Below are 15,965 nucleotides of genomic sequence, written 5' to 3' on the forward strand. Positions count from 1 at the left end.
TACCTTGTAATTTAAGTGTCATTAAAGCCTCATGTAGTGGCACACATTTGTAATCCTGTTCTTGGGAGGCTGAGACAGGAGGATCATAGGTTCATGACCAACCTCAGCTACTTAGTGAGGCCCTTTGCAACTTAGTGAGAACTTGTTTCAAAATAAAGAATAAAAAATAGGGCTGGGGATGTAGTACAGAGGTAGAATATCCCTGAGTTCCATCCCCAGTTCTGAAAAAATTAAATCTGATCTTATTTAGTTGGTAGAGCAAAATTCAATGTATTCTATTTCAAATGAGCTTCTTTTAATACTTGAAAGTAACTTAAAAAACAAGATAAGTGAATGTCACCATATTAAATTTTTAAAGGGGTAGTAAATAAATAAAGGCAAAACATTTGGGCATGTGTTATTTTGTCCTCTGCTTTGCATATGTATTCTAATGATCTTGACTGCTTATGGTTTATCCATTTTGGACATTACAGTTTTATAATCTTCATTTGGGGGACATAAACATGGTTACATGTTAAACATGGTTACATGGTTACATAAATTATGGCATATTTTTAGTGTGATCATAGTTATTTCAAGAAAAATTAGACAAGTATGAAAGTTAATAGAGCAAAGAGCAATAGCGCTGTTGAGTTTCCTAGAACACTAGCAATCAGTGTCCTGGAATCTTCCAGCTTAGAAGTTAAGACTTCCAAGATCATTACAAGAGAAGGCAGAATTACTATTCCAATTGCTCCCTCTTTTCTGAATCTTGTTTTCAAAACCTACAGTTGTTTTTCATTTCCTTCTTCTGTCTTTCTCATCTCAACTCTGGGTCACTTTTCTTCTTTCTTACCCACTTGATCCTTTCAAATGTATCCCATTGGGGCCCATCACCCAACTGTCATGGGTGCTCAGCGGTTTCCCTAGGCCACAGGGCACAATAATGAAAGATTGTGTAGTAAAAGCTTTGATTTTTATACCAACTTTGATGCTAGAATTGCTTCCTTAAATAGATACTTTTTCTACTAAATGGTAATATTGTTACCTCACTGAAATTGATGTGATTATTAAATGAAATACTATACTTGAGGTCTTTGCATGATGCCTGACACTATAAAAGTCTCTGATAAGTGGTAGCTCCCAGTACAGCTTCTGTCCTGAAGTCACTGTGTGCCATGGTATTTGTGGCTTGACCTTTAAGTTCCTTATTGAAGGGAACATTCACAGTTGTTTTGGGCTTGTGGCAAAGCACACCTGCTCATCAGGAGGCAAAAGAGAGAAAGAGACCAGTGTCCCACTGTCCCCTTTGAGGGCAGTAAGTGACCTTCAGAGTGACCCGAGGAACTTCACTAGATCCCACTTCTTCCACCTCTTAAAGAAGCCACCACCACTCAATAGCGCCATGGTTAGGACCAAGCCTTTACCGTGTAGACCTTTGTGGGGCACTTAAAATCCAAATGATAGCAGCAGTTGGCAGGGATCACCAGGATGTCACGCCTGATTTTAAATATTTTTAAATGTGTTTAAACTTACTACAAGAAAGACCACTTTTTTTTTCTTATTTTCCCAATAGCTATACACCATTATTTATTTTTGCTTAATATGTCATCTCTAATTCAGTAGCCAGTAACTCTGAATTACTTTTGAAATGTCAAAAGTTAAAACCTAGCTAGGTGTGGTGGGCCCACACTTGCAATCCCAGTACTTAGGAGACTGAAAAAGGAGGATCACAGGTTTGTGGCCAGCCTCAGCGACTTAGTGAGGTCCTCTGAAACTTAATGAGACCCTGCTTCAAAATAAAGAATAAGAAAATAGGGCTGGGGATATAGCTTGGAGGTAGACTGCCCCTGAATTCAATCCCCAGAGCTGAAACAAACAAATACAAGTTAAAGCCTGATTAAAGTGCCCAACTTTTGAAAGCAGAGCATATAACAGTGCCTCTTTATTTACTTCTAACCCATCTGCCTGCAAAATCCCTCCTTTTTTTTTCCCCATGTTGGAATTGTAATTTGGGCACACTACTGCATACAACATTTTTCCATTGTGATCATATCGCTAATAATGGAAGACATCATTTTCCTTGTTTGGATATCAGCTCTTATTCTAAGCTCAGCAGCAATTAACATAGTCCAATAAATATAGTAGTAGTTCTAAAAATATTTATTCAAGAGAAAGACAGGAGAAAGCAGAGAGTAAAGGAAGAGACCTCAAGTGACTTCATAACCTTGATTACTTGTGCTGCATGTTAATTCCCCATCGTGAAATGTTTTTCATTTATCACATCATTTTTAATTTAGTCATTACCAACATGTCAGGCAGAAAAGGTCCAGCACCTAAAGCAAATTTCTTTCTCCCTGAAGCCCCAAATAAAACAAATGAAGGTTAGAAAACATCCAAAGAAATACAGACCATTTATTCATCTATTTATTTTTTTCAGAAAATACTTTAAACAATGAAAAAAACCCCAAGGATTTATTATCTCAGCTTGTTTCTGATAGTGCCTATTTTTATTTTAATGTTGATTTTCCTGGCTCACCTTTAAGAATTTAATTTCCTTTGTATAAAATGCTATGCAAAGTGAATGACTGATGCCAGTCTTCTCTCTGCTCTGCCCGGTGCCCTTAAGGCCCTTAGTCCCACAGTAGACCTTGCAAGGAGCCATTCCTGTCTCCATCTCACAAAATGGCAGCTGAGAGGCCGCCTAAGAAACATGTCCAAATTCATAAGCACTACTGACCACTGGCTCTTTCAGAGTATTTGGATATGCTAAAGTGGTTCCTCTTACTTCGATTCAGAGTGAAAAGAAAATGTTCTAAAGACTCTAGGCAGTTGTTCTTTTCCCTCAAATGTATACGGATAATTTATAAACCATGAACACACTGTTCCCCTGTATCACAAATCAACTAGCAATGCCTTTTTGACACACAGGGACACAAAAAGCATTGAATCATTTTCAGCTTGCTGAAATTATGAGCTCTGGGCATGCGCGCGTGCACACACACACACACACACACACACACACACACACACACACTTACCAAAGTTAATAAAAGATAATTTGTTCTTGTCCACCCTCTGCCATGGCGTTTGAACACCTCAGCATTGTCTTTCAATGAGAGGCATATTTGTTTCATACATTTGTTTATAACTTACTACAGAAACATCACTCTTCAATATTTTAGTTTGAGTTATACCATCCCCTACAAATTATACCACGTATCCTTTATTTCAGGCGGTTGTCACATTTCTTTTTCTCATTTCCTCTCTAGGCATTGTGTATTTTAGATTCCTTTCACTTTTTTACACCTCTTGCTTCAATTTGACACTTTACACACATCCTTAAATTCTATCTAATGGATCTTGCCTTCATTTTTAAAAGTGATGTATCCAAGATAATACTGTCTTTTTGATTCATCTTTCATTTAAATAAGGCCATGTATCTTTTTTTTTTCTTAGATGAGAATATGCAGTGCAAAAAAAAAAAAAGAAAAAAGAAAACAAAACAATGTAACCTGTGAATCAGTGAATCAGTGGTCTTATTAGAAATCAAACACATTTTTTTCTTTTTAAAGTTTCAGGGTTTAGTTTTCCTGTTCTTCCAGAAATGCAATGTTGAGGGAGATTTTTACATGCAGATGTATGTTTTTCAAAACAAAATATTTCCATTTAAAATGTCTGCATCAAATCATTGGCTTTTTGTTCAAAATAATAATATAGATTCACCTTTATGTTAAAACCAGCAAACTGCTGGATTTACCAGCTCTTTCTATTAACTATTGCTTAAGTTTACATTTCTGTATTTCTTTTGGTTGCCCCATAGTATACTCCACAAAGTACTTTGTTTGTATAAGTGCTTTGTATGTATAAGTACTATTACCTAATTGATTTTTCCCCTTCTCTTCCCCATCCTTTATGGTACATTAAACCATTCTTCCCCCTCCTCATCCGCGGATGGGGAGGCTGGGTCTTTCTTCCCCATATTATTGTCAGGTGGCTGGCGAGAGATACGTCTACAAGTTTGTGTGTGATCCAGAAGCACTCTTCTCCATGGCCTTCCCAGATAACCAGCGCCCACTGCTGAAGACAGACATGGAGCGTCACATCAACGAGGAGGACACGGTGCCTCTGTCTCACTTCGACGAGAGCATGGCCTACATGCCCGAGGGGGGCTGCTGCAACCCCCACCCCTACAACGAAGGCTATGTGTACTGACCCCAGTGACTGCAGCAGGGCGCCCACCGCCGCCTTCTTGTTCTGCAAGACGCAGAGAATCGCTGAATTCTCTCCGATCTTTGCTTTATTTTTTGTTGTTTGTATTTTATTTTTAAATAATAATAGAAAAAGGGGGGCTTTTCCTGTTGCATTATTCTATGGTCTGCCATGGACTGCGCACTTTATTTGTGGGTGGGTGGGTGTAATCTAAACATTTATTCGGTGTAACAGGAAGATAATGGCTAAATGGGCAGAGGGATTCGGGGATTACTTTTTACTTAGGCTTGGGATGGGGTCCTACAGTTTTAAATATGAAGCTATATCATATCTGTTTGATTTCATAATAACATAAGATAGTGCTCATTTTTCTCTGGCTATCTATGGTACAGTTAATTTCACATTGTGTAAATATCCACTTCGAGACCATTTGCCTTGGGCATTTCCCCCCATCATTTCTGAGTCTCTGCAGGTGTACAAAAAAAAACCACAAAACTACTGTAAATGGCAGTTTAATTGTTAGAAAGGATTGTTTTTGCACCTCTTGTAAAAAGGTATTTAGTGATTGCATTTGCCATGTTTTCTGTTTTGTTTTGCTTTATATATGACTCGCCGAGGATAGCCATAAAAATGGGCAATTCTCTGATGCTGAGTAATCACCATGACTGCAAATGAGGGGCACAATTTTGGATTCTGGCTCCAAACTGAGTCATAGGCCAGTAGCATCACATGTATCTGGTGCCACCTTGCTGTTCAGATAGATACAAATCATACTGTTTTTCAAATATTTTGAAGCCCATATCAGTTAAATGATGACACGTCATGGTCCTTGGGAATCTTAATTTCAATGTTAAATCTGGGATCACAAAGAAGCAAAAAATATCTGTCTCCTTTCTCTTCCTTCAGTACATAAATACATTATTTAATCAATAAGAATTAACTGTACTAAATCACGTATTCATGCTGTTCTAGTTACAGCAAGCACTCTTTAAGAAAATATCCACTACACTAAATAGGTACTATAGTAATTTTTAGACCTGGTACCCATTGATATGCATTTAAACGTTTTACTGCTGTGTTATGTTGATAACATATATAAATATTAGATAATGCTAATGCTTCTGCTGCTGTCTTTTCTGTAATATTCTCTTTCATGCCGAATTTACTATGACCATTTATAAGCAATGCAGTTAACTACGGATAGCATTTCAGGACAAAATAGATGATTCAAACCATTTATTGCTTAAAAAATAGCTTACGCCATGCTATGCTATAAACAGCTTTTATGCACACTAACAAATGAAGAGTCAGATTCAGCTTGCTAAGGGAAACTGTGGAAACTTTTGTAACTTTTGGTGAAATAGAAAATTACCAACTGTCAAAGAATAAGAGGAAGTTCGCTATGTGACCTAGTGCTGGCACTGATATTATTCATCTCGTTTCGGAGACTCCTGTAAATGTGACTGGATTATTTGAAAGAAAATTTAAAGATTTAAAGTTTCAAAGTTTTTTTGTTCTGTAGTTTGTTTTGCATTTGGGGAAAATATAGGAGGCAGGATATGTTTTTCCATTCACTCAAAACAGAAATAACCCATGTCAATGGTGTTCTAGCATCACTGCATAGTTTATTAAAAGGTTCCAGTAAGAAATGCATTTAATGTTCTAGAGGGACAACTTTTTAAAGAGTCTATAGCAAGTTGTTTTAAAAAATCCTAAACACAAAGCCAAAATAAATCTATGGTAGCACTTCTTGATGAGCACAGGACTGTTTAAAGATGATCTCCTGCTACCTATTTTCCTACACTACACAGATCACAGCTGTTTCTCTAATCAGTTATCGGAAAGCCCACACACCAAAACAAATACTATGCATATTTATTTCTACAAAATTTTCTAACGTCAACCTGTGATCTCAATGATTGTTCTGTGTCATATAGCATTTGGTCCTTTATGGGCTAATAAATATGCCTTAAATATTAGAGCCCCCACCACTATGCTTATGTGGCCATTTATAGCACTTACAATAAAAACAGGTTTAAAAATATTCAGTGGAAGTTTAATTGGAAGGAGAACCAAAATATGTAATTGAGATATTTGGTGAAATTGAAGAGAAATTTTAAATGGGTCATTATGTTCTGACTGAAAATTGTACTGAGAATTTTTTCTGTTATTTTTTCTTTTTTTTTTTCTAATATTCTAGTTCTAGTCAGTCAGTGAGGCAGATTTAGGCTATGAGTTATCTTAAGGGATCAAAGGAAGAAACGGTATTAATTATATAATATTTAAGGAGAGACTATATATATTCTGTTTAAGGTAGTGACTCACTGAACTAAGTTAGTAATTGGCCAACATTAAGTATATATCCAAAATAGAAGGATTCAAAATATTGCATTATAAACTATTTTGGGAAATGTATCAAAATTTTTTTCATTTTTAATTTTTTAAGTTCTGTTTCTGTTCTACTTTTTGTTTGGTTGTATTTTTATGTTTTTTTATTTTCAGATAGATTAATAAATCTGGCAGCTGATTTCTGCAAAATTCTTCGTTTTGAATTTCTAATTGAATCAGCTATTCAAACAGAAATTTGAATATCTTTTTTGGACTTGGGGAAAAAAAAACTAAAAGAATTGTCTCCACTAGTGTTTACTGCCTCTGGTTGATAACATGCTAATATACAACAGATTAATATAAGCAAGAATTTTATATCCCAATAACGAATGAAAATGATTTTTCTTAAGTCATGCTTCTTGAAAACACTTCAAAATTAAAATTCACAAAGCTGGCAATTCTGGGCGTTTTTCTCAAATAGTAGGGTCTTAGAGGCTTAGTTTTCTGTAGATATTATAACAAATTATCATATCTTTAGTAAATTATCACAAGCTTATCCTTTTATAGTTCTGAAGGTCCAAAACAAGTCCAAAACAAGCCTCAAGGGCTAAATCTAAGGTGTCTGTAGGGCCGATTCCTTTTAGAGGCTGTAGGAGAGATTAGTGCTTCAAACAGTTCGAGGGGTTGTTGCATTTTTTGGCTCCAAATCATATCATTTCAGCCTCTGCTGCCTTAAGTCACATCTTCTCTCCTACAGTGAGGTCTCCTTCAGGCCTCTTATAAGGATACCTATAATTATATTTAGTATTTATTGGATAACCGAGACTGATTTATCCATCTCAAGGTCCTTACCTTAATCATGTGTGCCAAGTCCCTTTTACCAGTGAAACTATCACGGGTCCCTCAGATTAGGACATAGATAGAGAAATGAACCAGGGGAAGCTATTTTCAGCCTCCCACCCAGAAGACCCTGTGTAGCAAAATATTAACGGATTTACTCATGGAAAAATAGTTCTAGTGAGAAAGCAAAGATTAGACTTACGAAGGAATGCTACCGTTACTATTGAGAGATTCTCCCCTTATTCTATACAGCTAGTTTTGAAAGCTTGCCAGATTAAAGTTCAACTATTCCACTAGTCTATCTTATACTTGCATCAAGCTATTAGATTATTCAAATACTCCCCTCACCGGAGGTAAACACTATGTAATGAGAGAAAAAAATAACATGTGAGAATAACAGAGCATAGATAATCTGTTGTACAAACTAGAGGTTATGTTTTAAATTAATTTTAGTGTTAATATGAGTTTTTACTCTATTATCATAATAACATTTGTAAATGATTACTACTTATTTGTTAAGAACAATGTATAGAATGTCTCATTAATTAAAGGAATAATTCTGAAAATAAGCAGACTCATCCTCAAATAACAAGAAAGAAGTGTGTTGCCTGACACTACAGTATTTGGACAGATCATAGTAATTTCTAAAATAAGCCACTTTGTCAACCATGCAAACCTGTTCAGAGCTCCTGGTGACCAAATATTACAGAGAAGGTCTTTCTAGTGTTTATTACTTGGAATCTTAAAAGGAAAAAGCTAAAACTTAAAAACAAAAAATGAATAAGCTATTTTCTAGTTGCAGTTTAGTATAGAGAAGGAGGAAATGGGTTATTAAAACATGCAAATTGGGCAAAATGTTAGGAAGAAATTTAAATAAAACACTTGTACATATTGGGTAACTGTGATAAGAATTGCATAGAAGCCAAGTTTCAAAAGGTACTGTGTTGGACAGGACCCAACAGTCTGAATGTTGGGACACAGGAGGATGGGCAGGATACCTGGATGCTTTCTCGGGTCTTTAGAAAGCTGGCCTAATTTGTTGAGAACTCTACTAGCACTTTTAGGGCTTGGTTTATTTTTAAACATGAGACTCACAAAGACATTTAAAAACAGTTTATGAGAAAGTATAGTTTAAGAAGAAAATCTGATTAGACTAGTGAATGCCTTCATAGAAATATTGATGATTTTAGAATGTTCAACTAAAAATGTATATACAATCGGTATGGTTTATGAATTCATATGTAAGGTAGGTTTTCTTTTTACAATATTCTTATTTAGTTTCACTCTAAATTATGTTTCTATGGGGAAGAAAATTTTAAATTCACTTGGTTGTATTAAAATTATACTCATGGTTTGAGAAAACCTGCTATGAAATTCATGTGACTATAGCAAATTAAATATGCTCAAAATTTAAATCTAAAATAAAAGCCCCAAAATTGAAAATATTGAGCTGTCTTGATCACTCTGAATGGTGACATATCTAAAACTGATCAATGTCATCTAGAAATTTGACTACCTTCAAATAATCGTAAGTCACTTAAATAATGTTTTTCACTACTTCCAGCATTGCCTCTCCTATTCACTTTCTGACTAATTTAAATGTGAGGACACTTGACAACCTTTTTCTAGTTATGTGTTCCAATTTCTTTAAATATCTTTTGTTTAATCCCTTCAATAAATATATCAGGGAGAAATCTGGGGAAGAGATCTAAATCATTTTAGTGAGGCCCATATGGAAACCTGGCTTATATTACTGCCTCCTTCATTTTCTTGGCTTTGTCTAATGAGAGCTGAGGTTAACTGAAAAAACAAAATGCCATTGTGTTGAGGTACCCTGTGATCAAAGACAAGTTTATAACCTGGACCAAGCTACTTTCCTGTTTCAACTTCTAATCACAAAAGTACATGTCTATTACAGTGATTCACATTTTGCTGATAACTTTATAGAAAAGTCTATAAAGGAAATCAAGCACTACTTAAACACGAGAAACAAGTGTTTAGAAATCAGAATGATGGAGGCACCATTTCTTTTTCTGTTGGTAAAGGGTACAGCTTAATGATCCCCAAAGAAACAAATGTACTCACCTAGTCTTCATAGAGTTGCACACATGGCCACCATGATTTACACTATTTATTAGATACAACTTTTGGAGACAACATAGTTCTCAGGAAAGTTTGAATGCATAGAAGATTCAGTCACATAACTCAGAAGGAGCAAAAAATATATAAAAACTGGTTTTTAAAGTAGAAAGAATGGAATGCAGAAAAACTAATATAAAGATAACTTAATTTTTAATGTCATCTTTCTGTAAAGAGGACTGGCAATGGTATTCTTACATACACTTTAATATTCCAAATAACTAATTAAACCATCTTTTAGAAAGTTTAAAATGTAAATTTAGCTGGCAGAGTTGTTAGAAAAAATATGAGATAATACATATGACATTACCTTTTAAACTGAAGAAGTGCTATTCCATTTTTAATGAACCACAGAAAATTTTCTTCATTCTTAAAATAGTATTGAACATCATTTTTCTTTAAAAAAATTTATACTTTTTTAAAACTTGTGACAAAATATATTTAATTTAATATCTGCTCTTTTAATCCATTTTTTTTTTGATGGAACCTAGAGGCATTTGACCTCCGAACTACACCCCCTGCCCAATTTTTTATTCTTTATTTTGAAACAGGGTCTCAGTGAGTTGCAGAGGGCCTCACTAAGTAGCTGAGGCTGTCCATGAACCATAATCCTCCAGTCTCAGCCTCTCAAATGCTGGGATTACAAGCGTGCACCCCTACGCCCGGCTTTCTTTTAGTCCTTTTAAGCATACAATTAGGTGGCATTATTTGCATTCACAGTGTTATACAACTAGATTAGTATTAGTATTAGTATTGTCTTCAGTCAAAACATCTAGGAAACACCTACTCTTTTATTAAAGCCAGAAATTTTAAAAATACAACTTTATGTTTCTAAAAATTTACTTTAATTGGGGTTTATTTGATAATAGGTTAGCTTTGATTTTATATTGTAGTTTGATAGCTTTATAAGAAAAAAACAAACAAACAGTGAATAAGTACTAAATAGCTCAATAATTGTGGCAGGAAAAAAAAGCACGGATGTTTGGAAATCTGCATTTTAACTATGTGTTAATAAGTAAAACAACCCTTTAAAACGAGCAACTTCCAACTATAAATGATATTTAGCTCATGTTTCTTTAGTTTGAATTGACAGATTTGATTAACATATAGACATGAACATATTGAAGCTATAGATTATGATTAAACTCTTTAAGACAGTAATAATTTCAGATAGCATTTTTAGTAAAAAAAATTCCAAAATGGAAACATGTGCTGTGCTTATGCTAATATTTAATTAATGTAAAATTAAACAAACAGGATAAATTAGGCCTCTACCACCCCTTCAACATATTTTTTGGTTTAAATACTAAGAACTTCGCAAGTTGAAAGAGACATTGATTACTTTTTCTGAATTTCCACATGTCTTAAAGATTCCTTTCCAAACCTATTCCACATAGATTAAAGCTTCTAGTTTAGAACCACTCATTACAAGCTCAACTTTTGGGTTGAAAAGGTGGTATCTAAAGACACAAGATTCTCTTGTTAAAAGTTGTTTTTCTCACATATGCAACATTAGGCCAAAATTAGTTTTTTCTAAATTGGTTCATGTTTCACAAAAAGCTTACTTTGCAGGTAAATATAGCAAATATTACACATAACCTAAAAATTGCCATTCAAATGATTTTGCATAGTTCTGCAATTTAGTATTAATAAAATTATGAAATAGAATCAATTGAGAAAAGATTTCTTTCATTGAATCTACTCTTTACTTAATTTGTGAATATTTACTCTTTCTACAATCAAAACCAAGAGAAATATGAAAATAAATATTTAGATAATTTAGGTTTTAAAAGAGAAAAATATTGTATACTGATATACTCATTGAATGAACATTCATATTAGAATAGAATTTGGATTACTCATTAATAGTTTTTCTATGTTGGAAAATCCATTCATTCAATATCTCAGAATCCCCAAATGTGAAATTCTACAAATTGGCATAAACACTGCTATAAAATCACTTGATTATATATTTTTCAGGGTCCAAATTAAGTGCCTCACAAAACACACTCTATAGAAGATAAAATAGACTTACATAAAGTGATCTCTGTCCTCAAACTAAATAAGGACAACCCACATAGATCTAACACACACTTTGATGAGACTATAATGTGGTATTTTAATACTGAACAATGAGGTTTAGAGCCTGTGCAAAAGAAGTACAACAAAAGTAGCTTTTAAATTGCCAGTGACAATGAGAATGACCAGGAAACTTTAATGCACATATATATGAGGGTTTAAGTTCAGTGACTCTTTCTGTTGCTATGAAATGAAACATTTAACTGATCTCTGTGCATACACATACACGGTACACAGCTCAGCAAGATGTGAGCATTGAAGAATCGAGGCAGGGCAGACAGCTTACTCATTAACTTCTGGGCTGACCTAACTCTCAGCATCTTGATTAGGAACACTTATCAAATGCCCACTTGCTGTGTATGTGTACACACTGGAATTCCTCACTGTCTTATGAGGGGATCACTGTATTTGTTAGTGTTTGCTGGATCCAAGCAACTGTAACCAACTGGCTAAGAGATTTTCTCTGCCAAAGGTCCCATTTTGTAGATGATGTAGCTATTTTTGGTACATCCCCTGACAACTGGGCCTGTGTCCTGACTCTACCACGGATAACTCACAAACTGCAATAGATATGAATCACAGGATCCTTCTTACATTAAGAATACTTTAATAAACTTGTGTCTTGCAGTGACCATTTCATAGTAAGAAGTTCATATGCTGCCACTTGTGAGGGTCTCAGTTTGCCTGAGATGGTCCCAGCTTATACCTGTGATCCCAGCCTGTTGTTTTACTCTCAAAATTTAGGAAAAAATTATTTTGCCTGCATCCTGGATCAGAACACCACTTTAATTCTTTTTGTGATGGTTTGTTGGGAGAAGTTTTATGATCAAATTAACATACCATCCCTTTAGGACAAATATCTCTGATAGGGAGAACATTCCAGCCCCAACGAAACTCATCCCTCTTTCTTTCTCTCTCTCTCTCTCTCTCTCTCTCTCTCTCTCTCTCTCTCTCTCTCTCTCTCTCTCTCTCTCTCTCCCTCTCCCCCTCTCTCCCTCTCTCCCTCTCTCCCTCTCCCCCTCCTCCAATAGTTAAAATTAATTCTATTTTTATATTCCCACATCTTGTAGTTTATCCATCAAGAAATGGTAAAAATTAATAGGAATTAGAGACATGTGCACCTGGGTAAAACTTAGTAAATGTTAAGACTTATGAACTTTACACATGTTCTCACGCAAAGGAATGTAGCACAATTCTGCCTGTAGTAAGTAAAGAAGAAACTCAGTATGACATGAGTAGATGGATTGGCTAAAAGCTGATGGAGATGATAAGAACTTTGGAAACATCCTAGTAGCAGGAAATTATCAATGGTCTATTCAGGTCACGGTTTCTGAAGCAAATGATCACCAACTATCTTTTCATTCCTATATCATTTCACTCAAAATTCAGAGCTCAAGAAAGAAAGAGAGCCCAGGTGTTTTCCCTTGACTGTGTCTACACTCCTTGCCTTTAAAAAGGCATGGACTTTTTATAGTCCCATCATACTCTTGAACATATGAGAACTAATTCCCAGAGCAACTAACAACTTAAAAAAGTAGAACTATCTGCTGGTTGTCCAGTCCTTCTCAAAGTCAGTAAGAGTAATGAGTATCCATTTCAGCATTAGAAAGAAATTTTTATGTAACTAATATAGAGAACAAAATTGTACAAATGTAACCAAGGCATCTTCCTTTATCCTCAAAGGAGATGCTTAAAATAGAATTCATATTCATGGTCCTCTTTTCCCTTCACTGAGTAATTCATTTCTTAAAATGGAAAAAAAAGTGAGAACAAATGAATTATTTATATGATAAATAATATATAATTATATATGTGATATAGAATTTATAATAAATTTGAAGAAATTCTAATAAGAAAATGTAGTGATAGTGAATGGAAAAAGGAGTGATATAAAAGCAAAAAATGATACTAAAATAAATTTTGGCCTTTTTCTTCTCTGGTTCTTAGGACCTAGAAACTAAGTGTCAAGAGAAAATCTATGTATAAAAACACTATAGTGTTTTCTGAGAGAAAATGAGAAGTTAGATGAGGAAATTTGCGTTGAGCACTACTTATCATTTAAGCACCATTGAACAATAAGCAGCATGGGTTTACACAGAACAAATCATGCCAAACAAATCTGATTGCTTTTTTTTTATTGAATTACAAGATTAGCGGATGAATGCAATGTGGGAGATGTAATACATTTGGATTTTAGCAAAACATTTGAAACAGCATTGCATGAATTCTAAAATGAATTCAAATAGTCAGGAATATTAACACTGGGGTAAGGAATGGATATTAAATGAAGGATTGCAAAGAAAAAGAAGTAATATCGACCATGATATGTAGCTTGGGAACACATCATTATAAGGTGCTATAGTGAGCACAAAATTTATTCAGTATGTATTAACATTCACACAGCTTTCATGGGCTTGATAAAAAGAAATGGAATAAAAGACTAAGAATGTACCCTGTAACTTCAGACAATATATACAATCAATTCAGAATTAGGGAAAGGAGAAAATAGATTTAGCCTCAGATTTTTTATGCTTTTCAAAATAGTTACTTATATACACTGGATCATTTAATTTGCTTCATGTTTTAAAATTCTGTCATGGATGCCCTTATTTGATCTTTTTCTGTGTTTAAGTAATAACCTTTTTTTTGTGTGTAAATGTGGTTGTGGGATGGACCCCAAAGGCCTTCTACCTCTGGGCTATACCCCCCAGCCCTATTTTTCATTCTTTATTTTGAAACTGTCTCACTAAATTGCAGAGGGCCTCACTAAGTATCTGAGGCTGTCTGAGAACCCCTGTCTTCCTGTCTCACACTCCCAAGTACTGGGATTTCAAGCGTGCACCACCACATGTGGCTCACCCATTCTTTAAGTCATCCAATCAGCCTCACCAAATATTAGACATCTATTTAGATTCCACTAGAGCATGTGGATACTTCATGTTAGATACTGCCCTCAAAGTGCAAGTTAAATATGGTAGCTAATAAATAGGAGGGAGTGGAAGTAGTCCAACAAAACTTACAGTTGATTCTAAATTAACAAATGCTAGCTGGGCATGGTGGTGCATGCTTGTAATCCCAGCATTCAGGAGGCTAAGACCAGAGGATCGTGGTTGGAGAGCCTCAGATACTTAATGAGGTCCTCTGCAACTACTGAGCTACTTAGTGAGACCCTGTTTCAAAATAAAGAATAAAAAATAGGGCAGGGGGTGTAGCTCAGGGGTCGAATGCCCCTGGGTTCTGTCCCCAGACTTGCATAAATAAATAAATAAATAAATAAATAAATAAATAAATAAATAAGCAAATGCCGATAAAAGTGAAGAGGCCAGTAACATTACATTCCCTGGCATAAGTGAGAAATTTGTATATTAAATGCAAAGCACAAGAGTAACTTGGAAAAAGAGAAAAGTGTTTCAGTAAGGCCAGTGGATGCAATGGATAGAAAACATCAGCTTACTTATAAGTTTACAATACCAGGTATCACCTGAGAGAGATAATGTGATGTTTCATCTATTAGATGAGTTTGAAAAAGAGTCCTAAATTTTAATATTTATTACTACTGTCCCTTCTGGAAGACAACATTTATTCTCTATAGAAACATTTTTTTCCAGAATAACACAAAATTACAGATGAAAATCAAAGCATAGCAAGATGATTATGAAGTAGCAGGATCTGCTTATGATGGAAGATCAAAGTAAGCACCGTATTGTTAGACAAAGGAGAAAGGAGGTATAATGTTACTCTGCAGATGTGTAACATCTGTTAGGATAAGTAACAAAAGAGGATCAATATTTTCTAAAGGGCAAGAAAACATACAATTGGAAAAATGGTAAGTGGAGAAATTTACACCTACATTAGTAACAATTAAAATCTTGATGGGGTAAACACTATATCTGAAATAAAATCTTCAAATATCACCCTTTTTTGTGGTATTGGGGATGGAACCCAGGAGCATTCTACCTCCAAGCTACACCCTCAGCCTTATTATCTTTAAATTTATCTTTATTTTAAAATAGGGTCTTACTGAGTTGCAAGGACTTCACTAAGTAGCTGAGGCTGTCCATGAACTACCATCCTCCTGTCTCAGTCTCCTAAATGCTGGGATTACCACCACCACACACCACGTGCACCACCATGCCGGCTAAATATAACCCTTTGATGAAATAATTGGCTTGGAAATGTGCCATAAAATTAAAAACGTAATGACTTTCTGAACAAGAGTTTGGCAAGAGCATGAGAATATTCTGGACAACCTGACATTCAACATCCTATTTGAATAAAAGTTCAAATTTCAGTACATACTTTTAATAAACTCACTAGAGACAAAACTATTGAATGGTCTTGTTTTTAAGTGGTTTCAATGGGTCAGTGTCCCTCCACCAGAACAATGG

At 34.9% G+C, this 15,965-nt stretch overlaps 1 protein-coding gene across 7 annotated transcripts in view; it reads left to right on the forward strand.

Moving 5' to 3' along the window:
* Positions 1-4,194, forward strand: part of ETV1 (ETS variant transcription factor 1) — a gene marked incomplete at both ends in the record, with an annotated part of 103,279 nt that extends 99,085 nt beyond the window's left edge. For all 7 annotated transcript variants that reach the window (XM_080701771.1, XM_080701774.1, XM_080701773.1 and 4 more), the window contains one exon: positions 3,973-4,194. In XM_080701771.1, coding sequence (XP_080557897.1) covers positions 3,973-4,194 — 222 coding nt within the window. The remainder of the gene's footprint in view (positions 1-3,972) is intronic.
* Between the last annotated feature and the right edge of the window lie 11,771 nt (positions 4,195-15,965).

Source organism: Muscardinus avellanarius (genome assembly GCF_963383645.1).
Source record: "Muscardinus avellanarius genome assembly, chromosome: 9".
NCBI lineage: Eukaryota > Metazoa > Chordata > Mammalia > Rodentia > Gliridae > Muscardinus > Muscardinus avellanarius.